The sequence below is a fragment of the Marmota monax genome, unplaced genomic scaffold (genome assembly GCF_021218885.2).
Source record: "Marmota monax isolate L192 unplaced genomic scaffold, Marmota_monax_Labrador192_F-V1.1 WCK01_AAM20220418_F8-fsc00247, whole genome shotgun sequence".
Classification (NCBI taxonomy): domain Eukaryota; kingdom Metazoa; phylum Chordata; class Mammalia; order Rodentia; family Sciuridae; genus Marmota; species Marmota monax.
The window spans coordinates 1,759,479-1,784,619 of record NW_026694880.1 but is presented as its reverse complement, the minus strand read 5'-3'; the positions used below and the strand labels follow the sequence as shown (position 1 = coordinate 1,784,619).

Here is a 25,141-nt window from a genome sequence, read left to right as displayed (position 1 = left end):
TAAGTTTAAAATATATAAAATGGGCTGACATATGCTGTAAAATAATGATATTTTATCAATTCTCAGGAAGTAAAAAAAAATAAGTCTGGAAAGTTAAATTTATGCATAAACGATAAAGTATAATTTTATATGCAATGGAAATTATAGGAACTGAAAATCAGAAAAAAAATAACATACAGCTTTGTTGTTTGTATTACTGTTGTGGCAGAGCATAATTACATTTGGTCTATAGGGTGTGTGTTTTATATTTTACATTTTGGTTTCAATATTCCCCCTCCCTAGCACATATCAATACCATTTAGATCACTAATTTATAAATTGTAAGTTATCAGCAACTAAAAATTTGAACACTGTTCAAGTGTTTATAAGTTTTAATTGCTCTAGTTTTCATAAGGAAAGTACAAAAACTAAAGCAACTAATGACTCATAAAACCAGAGAAATTTATGGCTCATAATTTTTTTCTTATAAATAAATATGAATTTATTAACATATATATCTCCACTGAAATTGATACCATTACATCCGACCTTTGAGAGTGTGTGAATGCCTTCTTGTATGTAGATTTATGTTTATGAATATATGTATGTGTATATTTGTCACTGTTCTGTCAATAGTGGTATATCAAAGCATATTTTAGTTTTAGAGTTACAGCACTCAGGGTAAATATTGAGTTGACTATTCTGTAGATCCTGTAACATTTGAGGACATTTGTGTATGAGATAAATATAGTAAGAACTGAGAGGGACCACTGAAAATAGGGTGGGTAGGAGAAGGCATTGTTTGGATGGAATCTCTGTTGTGCTTGCTGTGTCTGTTCCATCTGTTCTGTAGTTGATGGCTTAACCTATTTTTCTGCCATTTGTGAGTGTCCTGTTACTTCAAAACATTATTTCAAATAAGCTTTCAAATAATAATTTTAAGTTACTTGATTTGCTATTAAAGGACTTTGGACGATAGGAACTACTTTCACCATTTTTTTGACCAATTCTGTGTAAGAAAACCATTGATACTTCAATCTCTTTCTTCCACATGAATTGAACAGATTCCTAAAGACAGGGGTGTGGAGGAGGCAAATGATTGTGAGACTTTCCCTGAACTATCATTTCCCATTCCTTCAAAGCCTTCAGCATTAAAAATAGTGTCTCTGTGAATATGTGTGTATGTTCATTTATGTGTGTGTGTGTGTCTTTCTTTCAGTACCCTCTAATATATGTAGATGCTCCTAGTATTGATTTATAAAACATCACTAGAAATTTAAAGAGGGAAAGAAGAAAAATGTTGAAATGACTTGTGAACTTTGTAGGAAGAAATTAGAAATTGTTATTGCAACTGTGCAATTAGAATAATACTGATATAAAAATTGGAATCTAAATGTTTAAGCAGTGCTACATTATATTGATAGAGGAATTTTATTGCTTTTCCAGTTAATGGTGATGGACTGTTATTTAAACATAATCATACAAAATTTTTTTAAAAAAAATGGTTTAAGCCAGAACTCGAGTTCTCAAACTGTGGTCCTCAGATCATCAGCACCACCACCATCTGTGAGCTGATTAGAAATGCAAATTCATGGACCCAGACTGACCTAATGAATCATTATCTCTGGAGATGATCCCAGGAAGCTGCTTTAACAAGTTCTACAGGGGATTCAAATTTGAGAACCACTGATCTAAAAAGCCCATGACTAAAGGCTATTATGATGTATACAGGAAACAGCTGGGAATTAGGAGGCTGTTTGTAGGGGCCTTATTTTCTTATTTCTTAAAAGGAAGCTTCACTGGCTTCACTAACAGATTGTAGGACAAATAAGATAGAAGTTTTATAATATAACATAATTTAGTTATGTTCAGAGTTCTTATTAATGTCAACATCTTCTGGTAAAATTTACATACTATTTGTTTAGAGTAAACAGTTTATTTAGGATGATTTAGTTTATTTGATAAATTAAATAATAACTGATGAAATCAACTATTTACGTACAGAATAAAATTAAACTTTTTAAATTACCTGGTAAATTGTGCAGAGATTGATTTCCCCAATAGAGATTTAGTTTACAATAGGAAGGTACAAAGACTACTAAGTCACTGCATGTACCTGTTTGTTAACTATTTCTTTGAGGGAAAATTGCTATAGGTCACTATGATTTATTTTTTAATAGAAATTGAAAAGAAGAACATTGATTTATTGCCTAAGATGGCTGATAAAGATTGCATCCAACTTTAGCAGAACTGTGCAAAATTTTTTTCTGTTTTGATGTTTCAGTCTGCAGATGTTGGCTGTGTTTTTTTTTTTTTTGTTTTGTGTGTGTGTGTGTGTGAGGAAATAATGGTGTTAGCTATGAGTTTTCTTGGAAAGAAAGAGCTTAAAAGCTTTGGAGTGCTGGGATCACAGTCTGTACAGCCAAATGAACATGGATGGAATGTTAGGTGAAGTCCATGGGGAGTCGTTCAACAGCAGCATCTGGAAGGAAACAATAAGTGACTGGAGGGTTTACTTTTCAGGCAAATGATTAAGAGGTGATTAAATGAAGGTGTTAGGATGTGAGGGAGGGAAGGAAGCACTGAAGGTGTATATATAATATGGAACGGAGGGATTATGGAAAAGACTTAACAGAATGAACTGTAGATCACAGCTGAACTTATAAAAAAAATGGAATTGGAATTTGGACAGCACAGCTTGTAGGTATCACATGAAATAGAACATGAGATTCACATAATACAGAACACGCCGGGAAGTACTTTTTTGGAACAGTGAAGGACAGTGATGATGTCTAGTTATTCAGAGCCACTGGAAATCATTTCTTAGAGCTGGAAAGACATCCTGCTATTACAACTTTATAGTCTTACTCCAATTATATTGGCCCTACTTTAAAGTCCTAAGAAAGCTCTGGGCTTTGGAAATGGAAATCCAAGGCTTTGATCAAATGAATGGTTTTGGTTTAGCAGTTTGATACTAACTCGTTCATAATGCAGCAGTGTTGCTTTAAATTACTTTGAACAAATATTTCTTTTGACTCTACTTATGAATAATCATGTCTTCCTGCCTACTCTCAGTTGTGAATGAATTTACTCAATTAAGGAATAGAAAAAATAAATAACTAAACGAATCTCTCTGTTTAGTTTAGAATAAGTGATAAAGAACTATTTTTCCCCCCAAAAGGTTCATATTTGTTCTTAACAACAAAATCAAGTTTAAATCTTAATACGAGTCTTCCTGGTGATACACATTTGAGCATCTTGGGAAAGTTGGAATTTACAGAGAAAGAGGTAAAGCAGCTTTGTGGAAACCAATGTCCACATCTGGCCATGGTCATCTTTCCCAATGGTCACTTAGAGGCCCTTTGTTCTTTCATGGATGGAGATTTCATAAACACGATGCTCATCCACTACACACATAAGAACTATATTTCATTAGCTGACATGCCTTAATTCTGTTACACAAAACCCCACATTTAGAATAATTGCAGGTGATTTCTGGCTCAAGTCTAGCAAGATCCAGACTCTTCCTTGTTGTGTTGCTGCTGTTCTCTAGGTCCTTTTTGTTTAGCTGTAGGATAGAGAAAGAGACCACAAGAAGACACATTCACTTTTTTACCATTTCAAAAAGTAACATGATTTTGCTTCACTCCTTATCCAGAAATCCCTTTTATAGTCAACTCCAGATATGAGGGCGGCATGAGAGTGTGGTCTAACCCTGTTCATGGCAGTCTGTGCCATATAGATTTAACCTTCCTGCCAAATCTTCAGGCAGTTATTTACATTTAAGAAAGTGTAAATCAGGCTGGGGTTGTGGCTCAGCGGTAGAGCGCTTGTCTCGCATGCTCAGGATCCTGGGTTCCATCCTCAGCACCACGTAAAAAATAAATGAGTGAAATAAAGGTATTGTGTCTAACTATAAAATAAATATATAAAAAAAACAAAATGTAAATCTAAGTGAGCACATGCAAGGACATACTGGGCAAGTTAAATAGAGGGGTATATACATAGTATTTGCTTCACAATACAACTTTTTAGAGCAAAATTCTTTTTTTGGTGGTGTTGGGGGGGGACTTCTCCTGTTTTTGAGATGATAAGTCTCATTTAATTCTTTTAAAATAATTCTCTGTATGCTCCACCTCTCCAGCCTTAGTGCATATCTATCTCAGCGATGGTTTCCTTAGATGGCTCAAAGAAGTCAAAAACCTAAGGAATTCCATACTGCTAAAATGTTCCTTAGGATTGGTTCCATTCATAGGTTAAAGGTGTGAAAATGCCTGCCTGCCCTTAATGTTTTTCTGGGCTATTTTAGAGTGAAGATAGCATTTATATAACAAAGATCAGCAAGGCATGGTGATGCATGCCTATAATCCTAGCAATTCAAGAGGCTGAGGCAGGAGGATTGCAATTTGAAAGCCAGCCCCAGCAACTCAGTGAGGCCCTGAGAAACTTAGATGCTGTCTAAAAGAAAAAAAAAATAGACAATTAAGACCATAATCCTGACTAGATTAGGAACAGGGTCAGTTAAACTTTGATGAGATTTAGGAAGGAGCAGTCAGGATACAATACTTCTGCTGATGATAGACCCAGAGATAGATAGAAGGAAAAAAATTCTCTTTGAAAAATGGATTTGAAAACAAGGCTTTTTTTTTAAACATGATTTCATAGTTTTCCCTGTATGTAACATTTCTCTGGAAATGCAGATTTATAAAAACATGGAAACTAGACAAAGCTCAATATCTTGGGAAGCCTACATGTTGGAATTAAGGGACTGGTGAAGGGATGGTTTTGCCTAAGTATGATTGTTCTTGGTCATCATATTAACAACCAATGGAGGAATTGTGGGTAGAGGCAATGGCCTTGTTATGCCAATATGAAAGCTCTGTTTTCTTGTAGGAATAGAATGGACGTGTAATCTAATTAAATATTCATTCCTTCAAATTATATTTTGTAATAAATTTAATTAGGATATTTATGTAATTTATGGTCAAAATCAAGACACTTTGAGAGTAAAAGGAGATAATATTATTTGTCCTAGTACAATAGGTATGGACCAGGACCACTTTCAAATGAAACGCTTATGACAATGATTCAAAGAACAATAACCCTTCAAAGTATTTAATGGCCCTTACTTTTTAAGAAGCTTTCATCCTTATCCTCAACTTACAGTTTAAATTTAATTCAGTGTTAAATAAAAATCGACAGAAACACTAATCTGAATAGGCATCCCTTCACATATTTAAGTTATAAAATTGCCTATTAGTTGTCTATGGCCAATATGAAATATTTCTAGTACTTTAAAGCCTTGCTGGTCCATCCTGTAAGCTGCTGCTTTAATCATTTTGTGGACCCTTTTTAAGTTCTTTTTGTCTTTGTAACTGGTGCCTGATGCAAGACTGGGTTCTCTAAACATGGTTTTCAGCCCAATCCTGAGGAAGGCAGGAGTATTTCAGATTGCGCCCAATACATGAAACTTATCTAAGCATACTGTTGTTGCCTTGTTGAGCAAGAGGATAGAAAGTTGTAGAATGAATTAGGCAGTCTTTAAGTATAAGATGCACATTTCAGTGCTGAATGGGCACCAGCTGTACTCTGCACAGGCAATGTGATTTATTGCCTAGCACTTTACTCCCCTGTATATGGAGAACATTTAAGCAGAGCTAGATTTAGACTTACATGGAAGGAACAAATACACACGTGAGATGATTTAAGAAGGATCAGAAATTCAGCGGCCCCAGACCACCCCTCATCAGCCTGCTCACATTCCCAACATTAGAGACACCTCTGGGGTTCAAGATATGTTGTCTCTAAAATGAAATAGGCCACCTGGAAAGGAAAGAATAATAAAGCCAGTAGCAACCTCATCAGCTGGGTACAGAGCCCTAAGGAAACAAAACACATTTTAATTAGAATTGGGGCCAGGAAAGGTCAGTGTGTCAGAAAGTGAAGCCAGGTGAGGAGTCAGTGAGTTAGCAGCAATCTAGAAATTACCGACTGTGGAGCTGGAGTTGATGATGGCAGGTTCTGCCAGGGAACACGGAAGTGCTGCCAGGCTCCCTGAGATGGAGTAATTTGTTATGGTTGGCCTGGGGTTAAATGTGGCAGGCAGTGAGACAAAGGTAAGTGCCCTGCTTTAGAAGCACATCCCTTAAAGTGATAAACAAGTTAAACACAACCATATGCTATAAAACAGTGATTGGAAAAAAAAGGTGTTTTTTCCCCCACATATTTTTGATGCATTATAATTATACATAATGGTGAGATTTGTTGTTACATGTTCATATCTGCAAACAATATAGTAATATAACATGGTCAATATCATTTCACAGTATTTCCTCTTTCCTTCCCCTCCTCCGTGCCTCTGGTCCCTTTTCTCTACTCTACAGATTTTCATTGGAAAAAAGTCTCTGTATAAAGATATTTAGTATAAATCAGCATTCGTAAGTGAGATGTCAGTTTTGAGACCTTGCAAGTAAAATGGAGAAAGCAAAATATTGGTATCGTTTGGGTGATTGAATCTAACTTTATAAAGTGTGAGGCAGCTTCCTGTAGGAAAGAATTTAGTCGTGCTCTGGGGCAAGGTAGGAAAGAGTTTAATGGAGATGGAGGTTTTGAATAAATTTAACAACTTGCTTTTTCTTACATTTGGGAGTATTTCCTTTTTGTAAGTATTCTGTCTACACATTTTACATTGTTGAACTTTTAGGGGAAATCAGGATGTAAGGTACATATCTGCCCTGCTAGGCCTGAGAGTTAGGAGATTTACTCTGACATGGTTAAAAGTTATTGTCCTCTCAGGGCCTCCTCTTGCCCTCTTTGCCCAAATTATTCTCATCCAAGCTTCCATTATCGCTCATTGGAGTTTCCATAACCTCCTAATTTTGTGGTCTCTGTGTTTCCATTCTTCAGGTCCAAATACCATCCCTTCAGTCTATTTCCAAGATAATAGCTAGAGTAAGCCCAAACAAATGAACCTCAGATCACATCTCTCCTCTATTCCAAAGCACTCCCGCGGCTTTCCATCTGCCTGGGAATAAAAAATCTTTACCTGGCCCTCTCTGTACCTCACATCCTGATTTTTCAATTACTTTAGCCTTTGGTTGCTTTTTCTCTATTTAACTCTGGCCTTCAGGCACTTCCTAGAACAGTTATTACACTGGGCACATTTCCTGCAGTCGACTGGGAGAATGTTGCCCTGGCTGATCTCTTGACTAACAGGCTGCTCCACAATATATTTGTCCAGCTTGGCACACCTCCCCACCACCCACCTCTCTTTTTTTCTTTTCTTGAACTGTAACTTCTGATATAAAACTATAGCATGTCTTCTATTGTCTTTTCTCCCCTTTCCTTGATTTCTTTTTATTCATAACACTTATCCCTGTGTATTTTAATTATTGCCTTTTGGGGGGCAGTGGTACCAGGGATTGAACTCAGGGGCACTTGACCCCTGAGACACATCTCAAGCCCTATTTTGTATTTTATTTAGAGATAGGTTCTCATGGAATTGCTTAATTCCTCACTTTTTCTGAGGCTGGCTTTGAACTCTCAATTCTCTTGTCAGCCTCCTGAGCCACTGGGATTACAGGCGTGTGCCACTGTACCTGGCAAATTTATTGCCTTTTAATTTTGCTATTGTGTGTAAATTTCATGAAGACAGGACCTTTTATCTGTCCTGCTGTATGCCAGGTATCAATGCCCATCCAATGAATGAATTAAAAAAAACAAGATTTTAGATACAAAATTTCACAGAACCCCTTGTCATTGCTGCTTATAATAATCACAGTATTTCCTCCTTCTGATTTAGAAAACTCCCAGATGATCCTGAATATTGGTAAGTATTTGGACCTGTAGGGTCAATAATTTTGATATATTGTGTCCAGTAAGACCAATATTAAGGTTCAACTCACCCCAGCCAACTCAGGAGAACCTGCACAACAGATAGATGTATATTCTTTTAGGTGATGGGACTTCTTAATCCTTCAGAAATGGAATGGTGTTCAGCTAACCATCCTTTTGTAGAAGCTTCTTTCTGTATTTAGCTTCCATTCAAAGTGTTTTTTAAAGGCTTCTTTTAGACAATTAATGTACATATAATGATTCCAGATGTTTTTCTCCAATGTATTAGGGAGCATTATGCGTAGTAGATTTTTGTTAGTTTTCAAATATATAACATGAATGTGAACATATTCCATTATATGACTGATAGAAAGTGTTTACTAAGCATGTTCTATATAGCCAGCTCAGCATAATAAAGACTAAGGGTATCAGAAAGTAGAGAGAAATTTTATTCTTGTTTGTGGGGTTGTTGTTGCTGTTGCTGAATAATAATAATAATAATAATAATAATAATAATTATTATTATTATTTTACATAGAAATTTTAGGGAGTAGAAACACTAAAGGAAATGAGCCACAGAGATATGGGTGGGAAGAATAGCCCAGCAGGGGGAAATTCAAATGCCCAATTGTTCAAGTAACTGCAAAGAATTTGGAGTGACTGGAGCAAAGGTGAAGGACAAGTAGAATAGGCTGTCAGATAATAATAAGGTGTAAGATCATGGAGAGCATTTGTATTACTCATTTTTTTTGTCACTGTGACAAAATATCTTAGAAAAGTAGCTTACAGGAGAATAGATTTATTTTGGCTTATGGTTTCAGTCCATGGTTGCTGGGTCCTTTGCTTTGGGTATGAGGTGAAACAGAGCATCATGGCTGAAAAGTTTGGTGGAGAACAGCTCCTAACCCCATGGCAGTCCTAAAGCAGAGGGAAAGGTGGGGAGGGGGAAGAAAAAAAAAGAAAGGTCCAGGGACAAGAACAACATATATCCTGAAGGACATGGGCCTAGTGACCAAACTCCTCAAAGTTTCTACTACCTCCCCACAGTTCCAAAAGTTGGAGTCCAGGCCTGTAGCAGATGGCCTTTGGAGGAACATTTTAGATCCATGCCACAACAACCTCCAATGCCATGACAAAGACCAAAAACTTTTGATTTTTTACTGAGGAAAATGGAAAGTTGTGGAAATTGTATTGAATGGAAGAGTGATGTATCTGGGAATGTTTCAAAGTACTATCAGGCTGCTGGCTGCTTTGGAAAGGAAATGGCAGGAGTAGAAGCTGAGAGAATACTTAGCATGTTCTTTGCAGTAATCCAGGTTAGAAGTGATTATTTCCAAGATAGAATTTGATCTGCTGATAACCTTAATATAGAGTGTCAGAGAGAGAAAGAGAGAGGAGTCAGGGTGAATCTTCATGTGGGCTTTAACAATTTAAAGAAAAATGTGGATTTCCCCGGAGGTGGGGAACCTTTGGGAAGAAAGATTATAAAGAATGGACTGTCAGTTTTACACAGAACCCTTTAGACCTAGGCAAGAAGACCCTCCGGCTCTGGGCATCATGCCTAAAGGACCTCATGTATTGGCATAGCTTCTTCAAAATTGTTCACATCCCCTCCACTGCTTTGAGTGTTCTAAATATATTTCATTACCCTTATAATTTGTCCCACATGACGAAGTTTCTGAAAATTTCTGATGTATTTTGAGGTCACAATTTTTTCCTGTAACATTACCCAGTTTCAAATGGAACAATTGGTGTACCCCAAGAATGATAAAATGACTAACTGGGTTATTTAGAGGCTTTGTAAAGTCTCTTTAGTCAAAAAGCCTCTTTGGTCAAGGATGTAGGTCAACTCTCATGTTGTGATATGAACATCTAACAATCTGCTAGCTGCATATCACAAGAAGATCTGCATCTAAAAAAAAATAGATCTTCTATTCTCAAAATTGGTTGTAAAGCTGAAAGGAACATCCCTGAGGTGAAAGGAGAAATTAAAATCTAGCTTGAGAAGAGGACATGGGCTTTTTTATAGTACTCTTGTCTTTGAGTATGTGATGCCAATCAGAATTATTAATGTATTTAATTTGCCTTTTAAATTAGTATTTTTTCCATAAAAACATTTTCAGCAAGTAAATAGCTGTGACTTCTGTATTCGTTTATAGCATTATTCAGTCAGGTTTTGAATATGAGCTCTCATTTTTCCTGACATTGGAGTGAGTACCCCTCTGTTGCCTTTCACAAGTTCAAACTGAGGTTGACATTGCCAAGTGGAACAGGATGGGTGGAGTTGATGGTGTCAGCACTGGAGGTGGATAAAATTGTTGGCAAGTTCCAGAATGTCTCCAAAGTGTTTGGAGCTCCTTGCTGAGAGATCTTGAATAATTTCCATGTAGGATTTTGATTGTGGCAAGGACTGTATAGGGAATCAGCTCCACTGTTAACAATGATCCCTTTCATTGAAAATTTTAAGCTGGTAGGTGTATTTTAAAATGATAGATAGAATAACTTTAAGATATCATTTTTGCAAAAATATTTTTAAAACCCTTTTTATGTCTACACGTTATATTTATAGGCAAACATTGCTCAAATGGCTCTTCAGGAAGGACAATACTAAATGCTTTATATTCATATTCTCATTGAATCTTTACAATGAAATTATGGGCCAAGTGTCATTATTATTCCCATTTTGAACAGAAGAATAATTAAATTATATTTTCCACATTTGTGCAATAGTGTCTGCTACAGCCTAGTTATTTTTCTCTAGATTTTTTTTTTTTCCATCACACTAGATGGCCAACTACAGTATTGTTAAGAAATTCCTCAGATTTGCTTTAGTAGTGGTATTGGAAATGCAGCACAAAGAGTAATGAATGCTTTATTTTGGGTATATTTTAATTAGAGTAACTCCTTTGAAATTAATCACTATATCCAATAAGCTTTCTTTAACCAAGATCTAGCATAACATCTTGCATGTTTGATATGTAATCAATATTAAGAAAATGAATAAATGAACAAAAAACTATTGCCCTTATATTTATTTGTCTAATGGCTATTATATTTATGGAAAGCTTATATATGTACATATATATTCATATATATATTATATGTATATATATTATATATATATATATATATATATATATATATATATATATATATATATATATATGATTTGGCAAAACTCTTTATAGCTATTACCTGAATTTATTCTAAATTAATAAATGAAGTACAGAGTCTAAGAACATTTTCCGACAGACATGGTGGTGCATAGTTGTGATCCCATTGGCTGAGGGCAGATAATCACAATTTCAAGGCCAGTCTGGGCAATTTAGTGAGACCCTGTCTCAAAATAAAAAGGGTCTGGGTAGCCTACTATGTACAAGGTTCTAAGTTTAATCACCAGAACCTCACAGGCAAAATAGTTTTTCCCCAGGATGGCAAATACATTTTGTCTTCTGTATCAGACTCAACATTGATAGAAAATGGGAGATTTACAGTATCTCTTTGTAATAGATAGATATATTGAGAAGTCCTAGGTGTTACTTGGCCTCATTGTGAAAGCCTACTGTGTTTGATTACCATTGCCTGATCTGAGTTTAAAATGGAGAAGCAGTACGATTCATGCTTTGTATTTTAAATCTCTGCAGTAGGTCAACATGTCCTACAGAGATGGCATCTCCGCATTATTTGTCAGACTATTTAAGACTTTGAATTTAGTACTATTTAACAGTCACTTTCATTTTGCTGTATTTGGTTTTGGATGCCTGAATTTTTTTAAAGGTCCCCTGAATTACTTCTATAAATTCTTAATGAAGTTTGAGTTTCCTTTAATATGGTAAGAACTTCATTCATTGACATAGTGAAGCTATGTGATATTTTTCAGAATGTCTAGATTTTTCAGGTCTCTTTGAAATATAACAGTAGAAGAGTTAATATAGCTTGAGGAGAATTCTATAAATCTCTACTGTTGCTTGTCTCAAAAAAAATAAGAGTGGGGAGTGGGAGGAATATTTTATTCTCTCCATCAGATAGAAAACAATACAATTCCTTTAATCAGTGGCTGCTTGCCATACACTTGAGGCAGTGTTAATTGGCTTTTGCCAAAAATAACACAACAGGTACAGAAGCTACATTTGGAGTTGAGGTTTTGGTAGTTCTCTGACATCCTTAAAAGTGTTAACATCTTTCTGGCTTTGGTAAAGGCTGTATTGGTCACTAAAATAGATTATGATGAGGCCATCACTCCTTTACTTTAGACACATACAGATGACATAATCTCTTCCATTTCCCAGGATGTTTTGCTCTCTCCTATTCCCCTACCCCTCTTTCTATCCCTGGCCCCTTTCCCCTTTTCCTTCTCCACATCCTTACTCTCTTGGCTGAAGGGAATAAATGAGCTCTTTCAGAAGCTTCTCTTTGCCCTTTCCTATTGTGACAGTTTTATATTATGGGTTAAAGAACCAATATATGGCGGTATCTGTTTTGTTACCAAATGTATCTATTCAATTATACACTTAGGGACTAAAGAGAGATTGTAGAGGAATAGAGTCACAGGATTTCACTTATCATGTGGCCTCCATAATCCCTATTCTAATAAGGGGGTGTTTTCCAAGGGGACACTTTGGATCTCTAAGTTTTGATGTCAGCTTGGACCTTGTGTCCAAGACTGAAATGTTTAGTGGTCTCCTTTATACAGTGCTCATTTACTGTCAAACTGTTTGGGGAAAGATTAGAAAACCACAATATACATAGTTCTTATAATATTATAAGGTCCTTCTCATGGGAATTTGTTTGCTCCTTCATTCCATTGGTTTTTGGCCTGAAAATTGGTACAGGTATGTAGACTAGCATGAGGTCAAGGCTTATTGAGGCAGCTGACCTCAACTAACTGGTCCACTTCATCCTTGGTTTATTTTGATTGTACAGATTAGGGTACCACAACCATCATCCCTTGTTAGGAAGGCCTGACTTGTTCACTGCAACATGTTTACCCAGTAAACATGTAGTAGTACTCAGCCACTGTGACAAGTGACCTTGTCTCCAGACATTGCCAGATGTCCTCTGGGGGACAAAATTGTCCTGATGGAGAACCAGTGAATATCTATCAATGTTTACAGGCTATCAGGAAGTAGCAATATCCCACCTATTTTCAAGGATATGAAATAAGTGGAAATTGATCAGCAAATTATCCTAAATCCCATTTTACAGACCCTTTCCTCAGATCAGTTCTGACACCAATTTTTTTTTAAGGTATGGTTCTATAGGAAACAGATTCTTGGATGAAGAGTTGTTTGAAGGAAATTGTTGCTCTTGGATTCAATACCTGTGGGGTAGTGAAGAATACAGGATTAGCAGAGGAGAAATTTGAAATCTGATGTGCTCACAACAAAGGTCATAGTCACACAGGCTCTCTGGAGCCCATACTATAGTCCTTCAAGTTGTACTACCCTGAAGCAAAGGGGCTAGGCCATTCTGTTCCTTCTTCAACCACCCACTGGATGATCACAGGGCATGGGTGTGAGCTTAAACAAGGAGGCTTTCTCTAGCTAGGGAAAGGGGCTACTTAAAGAACAATACTGCCAAAACTCTAGCATCTGGGAATGCTTCAGTCCTGCACGGAGTGTCTGAGCACCACTTCACCATACCCACAATAGTCTGCTACTAATAATCATCAAAATTTCCAAGGGATAGACTTTACCTAAGTTTAATAGCACCTGGTAGTATTTCTGTAAGCCCCTGTTCTGCTACCTTTATTACTCAACAACTCATCCCTAACAAATATCCAAAACTGGTTAAATATTATGTGATATAAGACATCACATGTAGTTTTGTTATTTTTCTAAGAAAATTTGTAGTATGTTTATAAGCATGCAAATACTCAGACATGTTGATTTTTTTTATGGCCAATCAGAAAATAGACATTACATAAGTATTTTGATGGGGGAAATTTATTAAGAGTTGAACAGTTTTATTCAAAATTTAAATGGCATCTAATAGTTTTATTATGTCTAAGAGAGTATATTATAAAGTTGAAAACTCTGAGGATATCTTGGATGTGATGTCCCAACTTGCTATTATTATACAGGCATTATGGTAAAATCAAAAGATCATGAACAGCAATGTAATTGCTTTTTCTCAGTAGTAGTAGCAACCCAATTTAAATTATCATCTGTATATATTCAATCAATTTGACTGCTTATGAATTTGCAAAATGCAAAAGCAATTTTAGTGGCTTCCAAAATAAACTTTGGGAATGATGTCAGCATATCAGGTAAAAATGTTTTGTTGGCAAAGACATTGAGGAAAGAAATTTTCCAGAAATAAAATCCTTCAAATCAAAATTTTAGTCTTGTTTTTTTAATTGGCACTTTCAGTTTTATCTTATACTATAATTAAGTGATAAGGATAATGTTAATCAAATATAGATCATGTTGGTTAATTTTTTATAATCTTAATTTTATTATTAAGTTGCCACAAATAAAGAATAATTTTATTTCTTAAACTAATGTAAATAACAAATACCATTTAAAAAAGCAGAGCTAGATATGAAGGATCAATGCTCTAGCAAAGCATAGAAGGGTTTTCTTTTTTGGAATTCTTTTTTCTGGGCGGGGGGCTACTAGGGATTGAACTCAAGGACATTAACCACTGAGCCACATCCCCAGTCCTATTTTGTATTTTATTTAGAGACAGGGTCTCACTGAGTTGCTCATTGCCTCTCTTTTGCTGAGGTTGGCTTTGAACTCATGATCCTCCTGCCTCAGCCGCCTGAGCTACTGGGATTACAGGCATGTGCCACCACACCCAGAGTCTTTTTTGGAAGTTTTGTCAATTTATTTTAATTCTTTGGTTGAGTGGTTCGTTAAATGTGTGCATTAAAAGTTACCATTACTAATTTCTTTAATGTTTCTCCTTACAAGTAGTTCTTCTCATTTTTGTGGTTACATGTTTTATAAACTGTCCTCACAATCTTTTTTCATATTCTCTATTTTTAACATTATATCTTATTTTATTTGTAATACAGCTGTGACTTTGATAAAGCAATAATTAACTGATGAATATCAAAGACATGTATGCATTTATTTCTCAAGCCACTTTTTACAAATGGAATTTAACTGAGAAGTGAATGTACATGCTGCACATTGAGAGCCTGTTTTAAAAAAAATAATAAATAAATTTAGATGATTTTCTATTGTTCATCCTTTTATTACATTCTATAATCTGCCATATGTGGCAGATAACTGTTGGGTAATATTCTTATGCTTCTGTAACTACTATTGATTTTTCCAGTGTTCACAAAATTTATTACAGAAGGGGTTTATATTTAGTTATGTTGTATATCTACACTGACACCCAACACTGGTTTCCCATAAAGTGCCAAGAATACACCTTAGTATACATTTAGAGATAGGACATTCATGTTTATAGAGCTTGTTTTTAATCTCTGTTAAAACTTTGATTTATGGTTGTTGGGAAGCAAAGCATTGCACACTCTTTACTTTCTTTCTGATTGTTCCCAAATTGCTAAAAAGCATTCAGGTACTTTCCTTTACCTTTTGAGCTGGTAAATTAAGAAATACTATTCATGGAGGATTAGGTACCTTAATAATACATTACAAAAATTATTTTGCATTACAAACTTACTTGGTTTTGAATGCATTCTTATTAAATTGCCACAGATTGCTTTTGAATTAACCCTGAAATATGGACATTCTGGAAATAGGGTTTCAATATCAGCTTTGTTTATTCAGCTCTTGGTTCCAAAGAATCACCCAGGGAGAAAAATATCTTTTGATTACTCTGGAGGACCAAGGTTTCTGTGGATATCTGCTATATCAGTGATAATGGTTTACATGCTTCTGATTATATTGGGTTAAAAGAGAAATTAATATCCAAGAAATAACAAATAGCAGAGTGTAGAGAGTTTAACATTACCACAAAATGCACCATGTGCATATTTCAGATGTGATGACAAAAATAGATTCTTTTGGAAAAGCTGATATCTAATGCCCCCTCAAGAAGTCCAATTTAATTTCAAAAGAAAATCACACAATTTCCTGATCCACACTTCTCATCTGTGTAGTGGGAGCAGTTGATTTGGCCCTCAGAGTCATTCTCCTTGGGAATACTGGTTATGAAAGAGCATATTTCAACTTTACACACAAAAAACTACTTCTCAAGAAATGAAGTCAGTGGAATATATACAAACTGGTTTAAAATTTCTACTATGGTAGTGTTGGGTAGGGAAAAAAGCTATACTTGTAGGGTAGATAATAAGAAATGACACTTATCACCATGAATAGGTTGACTGTATAAAGGCATCCATTATTACACGCTTGCACACACACACATACACACACACACACGATTTCAGAGTTCTACATCAAATTATGCCTTCCTTTTATTTTTATGCACAATTGAAAAATGTGAATAAAGCAGAACACTTACATTTTATGTAAAAGTAAGGTTCATTACTATTTTTTCAAGCAAAATTCAATAGTTGACAATGTATTTAATCTCGTCTTAAAGAAAACTAGAATCAGAGCCAAGGAATTTAGCAAGGTAAACTTAGAAAGTCATTTAATCTCTCTTTCATTTCTGCCTTACTAATAGGGTGGCTTCACAGATGAAATGGAGATAGAAAAGTTCTTTGGAAAAAATACAACATATAAATGCAAGATAGTATTTCTTTTATTGTTGCTCTATGAAAGTGAACCACTAGAAATATGATGCCAAATGTGGGCACACACTCAGCTGTATAACACAGCTTTTTGAACTCCTCACTCTAGATAATGCATCTTTTGTGTTCGACTAGTATCATATACTGTATTGCACACTAAACAGTATACACTAAGCTCAGTAACAGGACTTTTACTGTTATAAAAATAAACTTTAGAATACAGACCTGTTTAAGGACTATGTTACTAACTTCTACAGCCGAATATTTTAAAACCTCAATTCCTTGTAACTTAGAACTCACTCATGTTCAGTGTATAGATAAAGTACCCCCTCATTCCTGTCTCAAAGTAGCATGAAGACCCAGGTGCCACTAAAATGTTCACTAGCTATGGGCAAGAATTTTTGTTTGTCTGATTCCTTTCAAATACCTACTAACTATTATAACATTGGCTAATGTACTCGCTAAATGAAAGACTAGCCTTACTTATCTAAGTTTTAGGTATGAATTCATTTATTATTTATAATTCATTCATTTAAAAATGGGCCCATAATAAAAGAGAAATAGAGGGAGAGAGAGAGGCAAGCAAGAAGTATTTGCAGATATTTTTAAAAATATATGTTTCTAACAAGTATTATGGGATTATAGAAATTAAATTACTTAATTTTATCTGAAGTGGTTCTGAGTAGATTACACATGAAATCTTGGATAATGTATTAGAGTTTTGGTTGAGGAAAACACATATTTTTGAGTATTAATAGTGGTAATTGTTGTAAAATGTTTCTTCTTTGTTGTCTTACATATGTGCATGTCTTAGTAGCATGGCATTGAATGCCTTTTCTTGATTATCTTTCAAGGGTGTTCATCTAGCATATTGCCTTGGAAGATATAGTATGTCCATCTGGAGCAAAGGCAGGCATGCTTGCTGCCAATAGGAAATGCTGAGATTCCCAAAGTGCAGCACTGAAATACAACCCACCAGACATTAACATATATTAACTAAATATGTGTGATATGAGAGCCCTTTCTTGGTGATCTCTTTCTAAGCATTACTACCACAGATTCACACATAATGATTAATGTAAAATCCCTCATGTTGTATAAGTACATGAGGCTGGGGGTGTAACTTAGTGGTAGGGCACTTGCCTAGCATACACAGTACCCAGGTTCAATCCCCAGCACTAAACACACACTCTCTCTCTCTCTCACACACACACACACATACACACACACAAGTAAATACAATTGCACATAATTTCAATGTGGCTATTTGTGAGTGCAAACTATCCCAGACCTAAGTTTAAAATAAATAAATAAATAAATAAATAAATAAATACCCAAATTCATAATCTTCTCATCAGAACATAGAATATGCCTCTTCTCGGATACTCCATCTTCCGTGATTTCCTTACCGTCTCGTACTGCTTCTATCTAATTGGTCCATTTATTACTCGTTACATTTTGGCATACACCCAGCACCTATTGCAGTCTGTGACACAGACTGTGCATAAATAATGATCCGTTGATTGTACTGGGGAATATCTTTGGTCACTAGCTTAATTCAAACTGTCTAGAAAGACTGAAGAGTAGCATTAGATTCAAGAAGAATCTAAAATCCTATCAAATGGTCACACATTCAGCTTTGAGTTAAATGACCATAGTGTTGGTTTTCTTCATATTACCTATGAATAATTATCCAAATTTATCACATTGATGCAGAGAAATGTACCCAGCTCTTTAATTGTACTCATTGTACACAAGAATTAAAAAACACTATGTTCCTTCTTTGGGTCAAAATTTCCATTAAACACAGAAGTACTCTTTGTCCATGTATGCTGCAAGCTAATTGCTGTTGAAAATGTAGTTTTGTGAAACAACCATCAATGAGACCACATGTATTAAGGCTGCCTGGTTTTGTTTCAGATTTTGTTTCATTGCTGCCATTTTAGGACTAGAAAGAGAAATGAGTGTCTCTCTTTTACACTATATTCCCATGCCATACATTTTCTTTATTGCTGGGTTGACATTATAGGCACTCCATAATTAGGCATGGTCTCATGACTACCATTCAGAACTGAACCTAAATCAGAGGACTCATGTTCCCCTCTCAACTCTACACCCTCCTGTTAATTTTATGCATCATAACCTTCACAGAAGATGCAGAAATGAGAGTTGTCTTCCTTCTTGGCTAATTTTTGTTAACAAATTGCCCCATTTTAGGGAAATTGTAGAGGATGGTCTGTTAACATTGTATCAGCGACCATCTGGGTTCTTCAACTGAATTAACACAGAATAGTAATAAAGCCTGTAAGAGTTTTAAACACTAAAAGGGCCAGTGAGCCTTTTTCTGTTATAGACAAAAACTGCATCCTGCGTCCAAAACAGCCACTTCACCATTGTATGCCAGTTATTGTCACAAGAACAAAGTGAGACAAGATGAATTGATCAGCTTGAATTTGTCTTTACTGATGAAAGGTACAGGTCTTGTGAATCTGGGTTGATTCTATCAACTATCCATATGAAGAACTTAATGATGAGTTACCAACACTTCACTCAGAGAAGAAATTATGTTGGTACAGTCTATAAAGGGTAGCTTCTTTGTCATTTAAACTGTGATACAAAACAGGCTATTTCTGTTATTTTCTTATATTAAATAATAACCTTTAAATCAATATATTTAGAAAGCAGATGCCTCTTTTAAACTAGGTCCATCCTGCCTAGTCTAGGGACAGAAATTCCAGAAACCAGCCCATTTAGTACCTCAGAGTTGGGCATAAGGTAGAACAAGGTATTTCTTACAATGGGCTAGAGCTGGGGTGTTGGGACGATATTGAGGCTTATGTTCAATAGGCGAGTGTCCATCAGGAAGCAGTGTTTGTGTGGTAGCTCTGTTGTGTGACACAGAGAAGCAAATAGCATACTTTTATATCTAACCTTATCTTTCTGTGCATGAGCCAAAATACCAAATCTACACTCAAGTTCAGGGAATTGCAGGTGGCAGCTGGTATGACTCTGTGTGGCAGATATCTGCTAATAACAATGGCTTAACTTTTATTTTAACAAAAATGTGATCTAGGAGCTGAGGCTGTGGCTCAGTGGTAGAGCGCTCACCTAGCATGTGTGAGGCACTGAGTTCCACCCTTAGCACTACATTAAAAAAGATAAATAAACAAAATAAAGGTAGTGTGCCCATTTACAATTAAAAAAGAAATCTTTCTTAAAAAAGTGATATAATTATATGCAGAATGATTCAACAGATTTGCTCTTTAGATCCTGAGTGAATCCCTTATTTCACAATTTTATTTTTAGAAATTATTCTTTTGAATTTAAATCATAAAATATCAAGCAGTTATAAAAATATGAGTTCATGTTACAAATATAAGTAGGGTATTTAGATTGTATCATTATGTTGATTTCTTACTGTTATTGCTTTCTGGATGAGGCTTTATTTAATATAGTATAATTGTTTAGCGTTTTAAATAAGAAAGTATGGCAATCTAAATGCTATATTTTTCTTGTCTTTATATTTTGCTTTTCAGGAATCATCCCAGTTATCTGGGCTCCCTGAGTATGTTAAAATAGTAGAAGTTGGGCCTAGGGATGGATTGCAGAATGAAAAGGTAAGTTTATATTGGCTTTACTGAGTGTATTTCAAACACTCAGTTTAAATATTAACATTTCTTAGGATGTTAAAGACATGTTTGTTTTCACTTGCTACTTGAGTTTATAAATCACATTTCTTTTCAGTTAGGAAGTGAATTTCTGTTTGTCAACAATAGACCCCAAGTGACTTTACTTATAAACTAACTTTTTATGTTTTTATAGGTTATAGTTCCTACAGACATAAAAGTTGAATTTATCAATCGACTTTCCCAAACTGGCTTGTCTGTAATAGAAGTAACCAGCTTTGTGTCCTCCAAATGGGTGCCACAGGTATTTAAATTCAGTTTCTTAATTAGACCATTAATTTAACAAGAGTTATTTAGTAAATACTCTGATAAACATTAACCTGATATAATTGACTGTAATTATTAACTGTTATGGTTTAGATGTGGTGTCTTCAGAAGCTCATATGTGAGATAATGCAAAAAGGTTTAGAGGAGAAATGACTGGGTTATAGCATTAGCCTAATCAGTGAATTAACCTCTGATGGGATTAATTAGGTGTAACTGGAGGCAGATGGGATGTGGCTAGAGAAAGTGGTTCACTGTGGGCATGGCTATGGGATATACATTTTGTATCTGGAGAGTGGAGTCTTTCTGCTTCCTGCTCATCCTGTGAGCTGCTTCCCCCTGCCACACTCTCCACCATGATGTTTTGCCTCATCTTGAGCCCCCAGAAATAGAGCTTACTGTCTATGGACTGAGACCTCTGAAACTGTGAGCCCCCAAATAAACTTTTCCTCCTCTACAGTTGTTCTAGTAGGGTCCTTTAGTTACAGCAATGAAAAAGCTGACTAAAACACTAACTTTCCATACTATTACAGATAATTAGCTATGCCCTGATATGATTAAAGTAAAACCCCTTTGATGGAATTATTTATATGAATTGAATCCTAAAATCTACCTTGGAACTCAGTACTAATCCCACACTAACATATGGACCAATGTAATGAGTCCAAGTTAAAGCTCTTAAATAGAAATTTAGGTACTTGCCTTCCATTTATCATTTTATGACTTACTTTATAAATAACCTGAATATTTCTTAGGATGTTAAAGCTTTCATAAAAAAAAACAAAAAAACAAAAAAACAAAAAAAAAACTTTAGGCTTTATTTTTTTCATCTGCTAAAAGGAAGTGATGATAAGTGGCCTGAACTGCCCCACAGAATTTCATATTAGAGGATGAGAAATAGCTATATGCTCCCTTAACTTTGATTCTTTCAATGCTTACATTTGCTAGAGATAAGACATGAAATTCATCAAAGATGAGATGAGGAAAGTCATCCATAGTCTTCTCTGGAGAATTGATAAGATAATAGAGCTTTATCCAGAGTTTTCAGGTGTTTGGCAACAGTCCTTGATTCTGAGAATGGATTCTAGTTTTTGAAACACAAGTAGCATTTAGCAACCAGGACAGCCCTTTCCTTTCCTAATCCAGGGCCTGTTCTCCAACATGGAGAGTCTCTCCCCATTACTTAATTTCACTGATTATTTCTGATCCCACTCCCTGGCTTCCATTATTCTCTATTCTTTCATTTAGTTTATTCCCCTAGATACTCTCTTCCTGTCCTCTCTCACATCTTTTCATGACCACTGACTGGGTTTCAGGTTCTGCTCAGATTCTGATTCTAGTGCTGTCTTCTATCTATGCTCTCTTCTTTGACTGTCCTTCCTACATCAACACCCACCTCTAAGATGAGTGCAAATCAATACTTGTAATCCTACCATCTCTAATATATCTCACATGAATGTGTCTCTGGCACCTCAAACTCATTGGGCTCAAAATCAAGCTCACAGTGTCCACCCTGCTGTATATGAAGTGTTCCCTTTGGAATCTTGGACTTTAATTTTCAAGGGACTCTCTTTTTTATTCACTCAATTGCCATTGTAGTCAGGGCTGCTATAACAGAATACCCTAGTTTTGATGGCTTGGGTGAAAGATTTATCATAGTTCTGGAGGCCGGGAAGTCCAAAATCAAGATTTCAGCAGAGATGGTATCTAGGGAAGACCTACTTCCTAGTTTGTACATAGCGGTCTTATTGTATCTTCATATGTTGGACAGAAGAAGAAGGAAGCAAGTTCTCTCTTGTCTCTTTTTATAAGAACATTGATCTCATCATATCCTCTATCATCTAAAACCTCCCCAAGCCTCACCTCCTAATACAATGGAATTTAAGATTTCAACATGAATCCTGGGAGGATTCAAACATCCAGTTGATAACAATTATTGACTCTTAGAATTCTTATTCCCTGGTATAGTCTCTTTTTTCAATCTCATATTAGTAACCAAGACTTTCATTGACCATAAATGATGTTCCTAAGCATTGTCTCTCCCTTTTGTCCATGTTTTGCTTATTGTGTCTACAGTAATTGTTCAGAAATATCAGCCTTTGCAACCTCACGTTCTAAGTTCTTTTCTCCCCATTGAAAGAGCCTGGAAACTTTGGTCTGCTATTCAAGTCCTCCATTTGCAGCCTCTTTTTCTTTTCAGCCTTAACTTCATTACTCTATTTCACTTTACTGAAGATCTTGCTAAACCAAACTGCTCCTTGTTCCTGGTTTTCATGTCCTACCCATTTATATATACACTTGTTTTTTTCATCTAAATTTCTTCATTTTTAAGCAGTTATTACAGAATGATGTGAAAATGTTAAAGTCCTTTTCATTACAATGCATTTGAGGTAACAGAATCTGCAATGGGGTTTTCACTTATGTGTCACTTTTCAGTTATCTTTATTTCTCCTCAAAACAGTTATTTTCCTCTATCCCACTGTCACTTTGTATTTTATAAATATTCTCCAGTTGTCTCCTACCTAGACCATGAGCATTATGAAGATCAGGAGTTTTATTTATCATTGTATCCCCAGTGCTTGGGATATAATAAGTAGGTGCACAAGAAATTATTGTGAAATGAATAAGGAATCAGACTGAAAGAATAATAAAGTATTACTTTCAGTTATCTGGTATGGGCAAGTGACTCATTTTTATTCATGTATTTATTCCTACATAATTAAGGGTATACATATTTCCCTTAGGTAAACAAATAGGTTGATTATTCTAGGCATATTTCCTGTAGAGTTTTATTTTGCAAAATTCTCATTGTTTCACTAGCTGTCATTGTTTGTAAGGGAGTGCAAATCCTTTCCATCTGTAAGTCTCTATGAATTTACTTGATATTTGTTGTTGTTGCTGTTTTTTTTTTTTTTTTTTTTGTCTGTGCTCACTTCACATGATATGCTGGTTTAACTTTATAATTAGGATTAGGAAAGAGGACAGTTCTTGATAATATTAACCAATGAATATTTCAAATACCAACTTTTGCTAATCCTCTTCAAGATTGTTTTTCCCCCTCAGCAGAAGATAAAATATTCTTCCTGACAATGATTCTCATGGTCATATTCTGTTATTATGCAAAAGTAAACATTGACTGATGGGTTATTCTTCAGACCCATCTATGAGGGCATTTAAAAAGATGAGCCTGGAATCCTTTCTAAAGGCCATACTTTTTCTTGCACACCTACAGAAGAGAAAAGATGGGCAAAAGAAAAGGAAAGGCAGTCTCCTGTGAGCAGTAACTGGAAAATGCCTCCTGGCCTCCCTTAAATAGATATATGTGATAGGACTATAAAATCATATGATTTATTCTGAGTTTGGTCATGAGTTGAATTTGGGACTTAACCTATTGAGATTTAATGAGCTCTTTCTAGGCTCAGGGTATTATCAAATAAGTGGTTGGATTCCCCCACATAGTTCTAGAGGACAGCTGTGATGAGGAGAAATGCGTCTAAAACTGTGTCCCTGTTTGCATTCTGCCTTGCACTTTGAGTAAGCAACTTAACATCTCTGAACCTCAGAAATCCCAGCAGTGGTGCCTGCAGCACAGGGGGGTTGTTAGGAGGCTACTAGGACACACAAATGGTCCTTGAATGTGAATATCCAGAGTCTGGAGTGCATGGTCAGAGTGTTTTTCACAATGGCTGTACTATGATATATTTCATTTTAATGTTCATCTGGTTATATCCATTTCAAACCAAAAAGAAGTGATGTAAATGAACCACATGTCTGCAAAAAAGCAGTTAAGTCTGAATCTAAGATATGGAACTCATCTTCCTAAGTCATACCAGTCACTTTCTACATAACAAACTGAGTGATTTTCAAAAGGCAATCTTGAGGATCATCTATTTGTACAGTTGGACTATTTAGATTTCAGTGAGCTTGCTTTTTTAAAAAAATTTCTTTTTAAATTTTATATCATTCTCATTTCAGAAGAAAATCATAGACCAGACACATTTGCCTTAAAATAATGTCTGAGGTCTGAGATTTTTTAACATAATTATTGTAGTACAATAGCTTATTTATAAAAGTAACTGAATAAATTTGTTTCTAAAGGCAAATGTACGTTGTTTTAAATAGATATTCTCTGCATCTTATGTTTTTTCTTTTTTTCCCTACTAAATGTAGGTCATGGGAATATTACTTTAGTTTGTGTTTACATTGTTGCTTGTTCGCTTATTTCTTTTTTTAGCATTTTGAGGCTTTTTTTTTTTTTTACAGCTTCCCTCCTACTGTTTTGTTTGGCAAAGACTTTCTAACTGAAACAGCTAAAAGAGAATTTCCACGGTAGCAGGGTGCCATATAAAACAGGATTCCACACTTATAATCTAAATGGCCAGAGATGATAAAATACCTGCCATTAAAAAATACATGTTCTTTACAACTTATCTGGAAAAAAGTTTCTTTAGAGTGACATGTAATGTAAGAGAATTTGAAACAAGTCCAGATAGCCCTTTACTTCTATGGAATATGCAATAACAATAGAGAATAAAACCTGTTTATAAAAATACATAGGCTCCTTATAACTTTGGAATGTGTTAGTAGTTATGGTATTTAAATTGTTATAAATGGAGTAATTTTAAAAAGTGACCTATAATTTTACATTCATCATTAATTTACTCATTTGACATACACTTTTTCATTCATATGAGTGATTAAA

At 35.3% G+C, this 25,141-nt stretch overlaps 1 protein-coding gene across 3 annotated transcripts in view; it reads left to right on the top strand.

Moving 5' to 3' along the window:
- Positions 1-25,141, top strand: part of Hmgcll1 (3-hydroxymethyl-3-methylglutaryl-CoA lyase L1) — a 140,161-nt gene that overhangs the window by 12,653 nt on the left and 102,367 nt on the right. For all 3 annotated transcript variants that reach the window (XM_058573391.1, XM_046426710.2, XM_058573392.1), the window contains exons 2-3: positions 20,026-20,106; positions 20,312-20,419. In XM_058573391.1, coding sequence (XP_058429374.1) covers positions 20,026-20,106; positions 20,312-20,419 — 189 coding nt within the window. The remainder of the gene's footprint in view (positions 1-20,025; positions 20,107-20,311; positions 20,420-25,141) is intronic.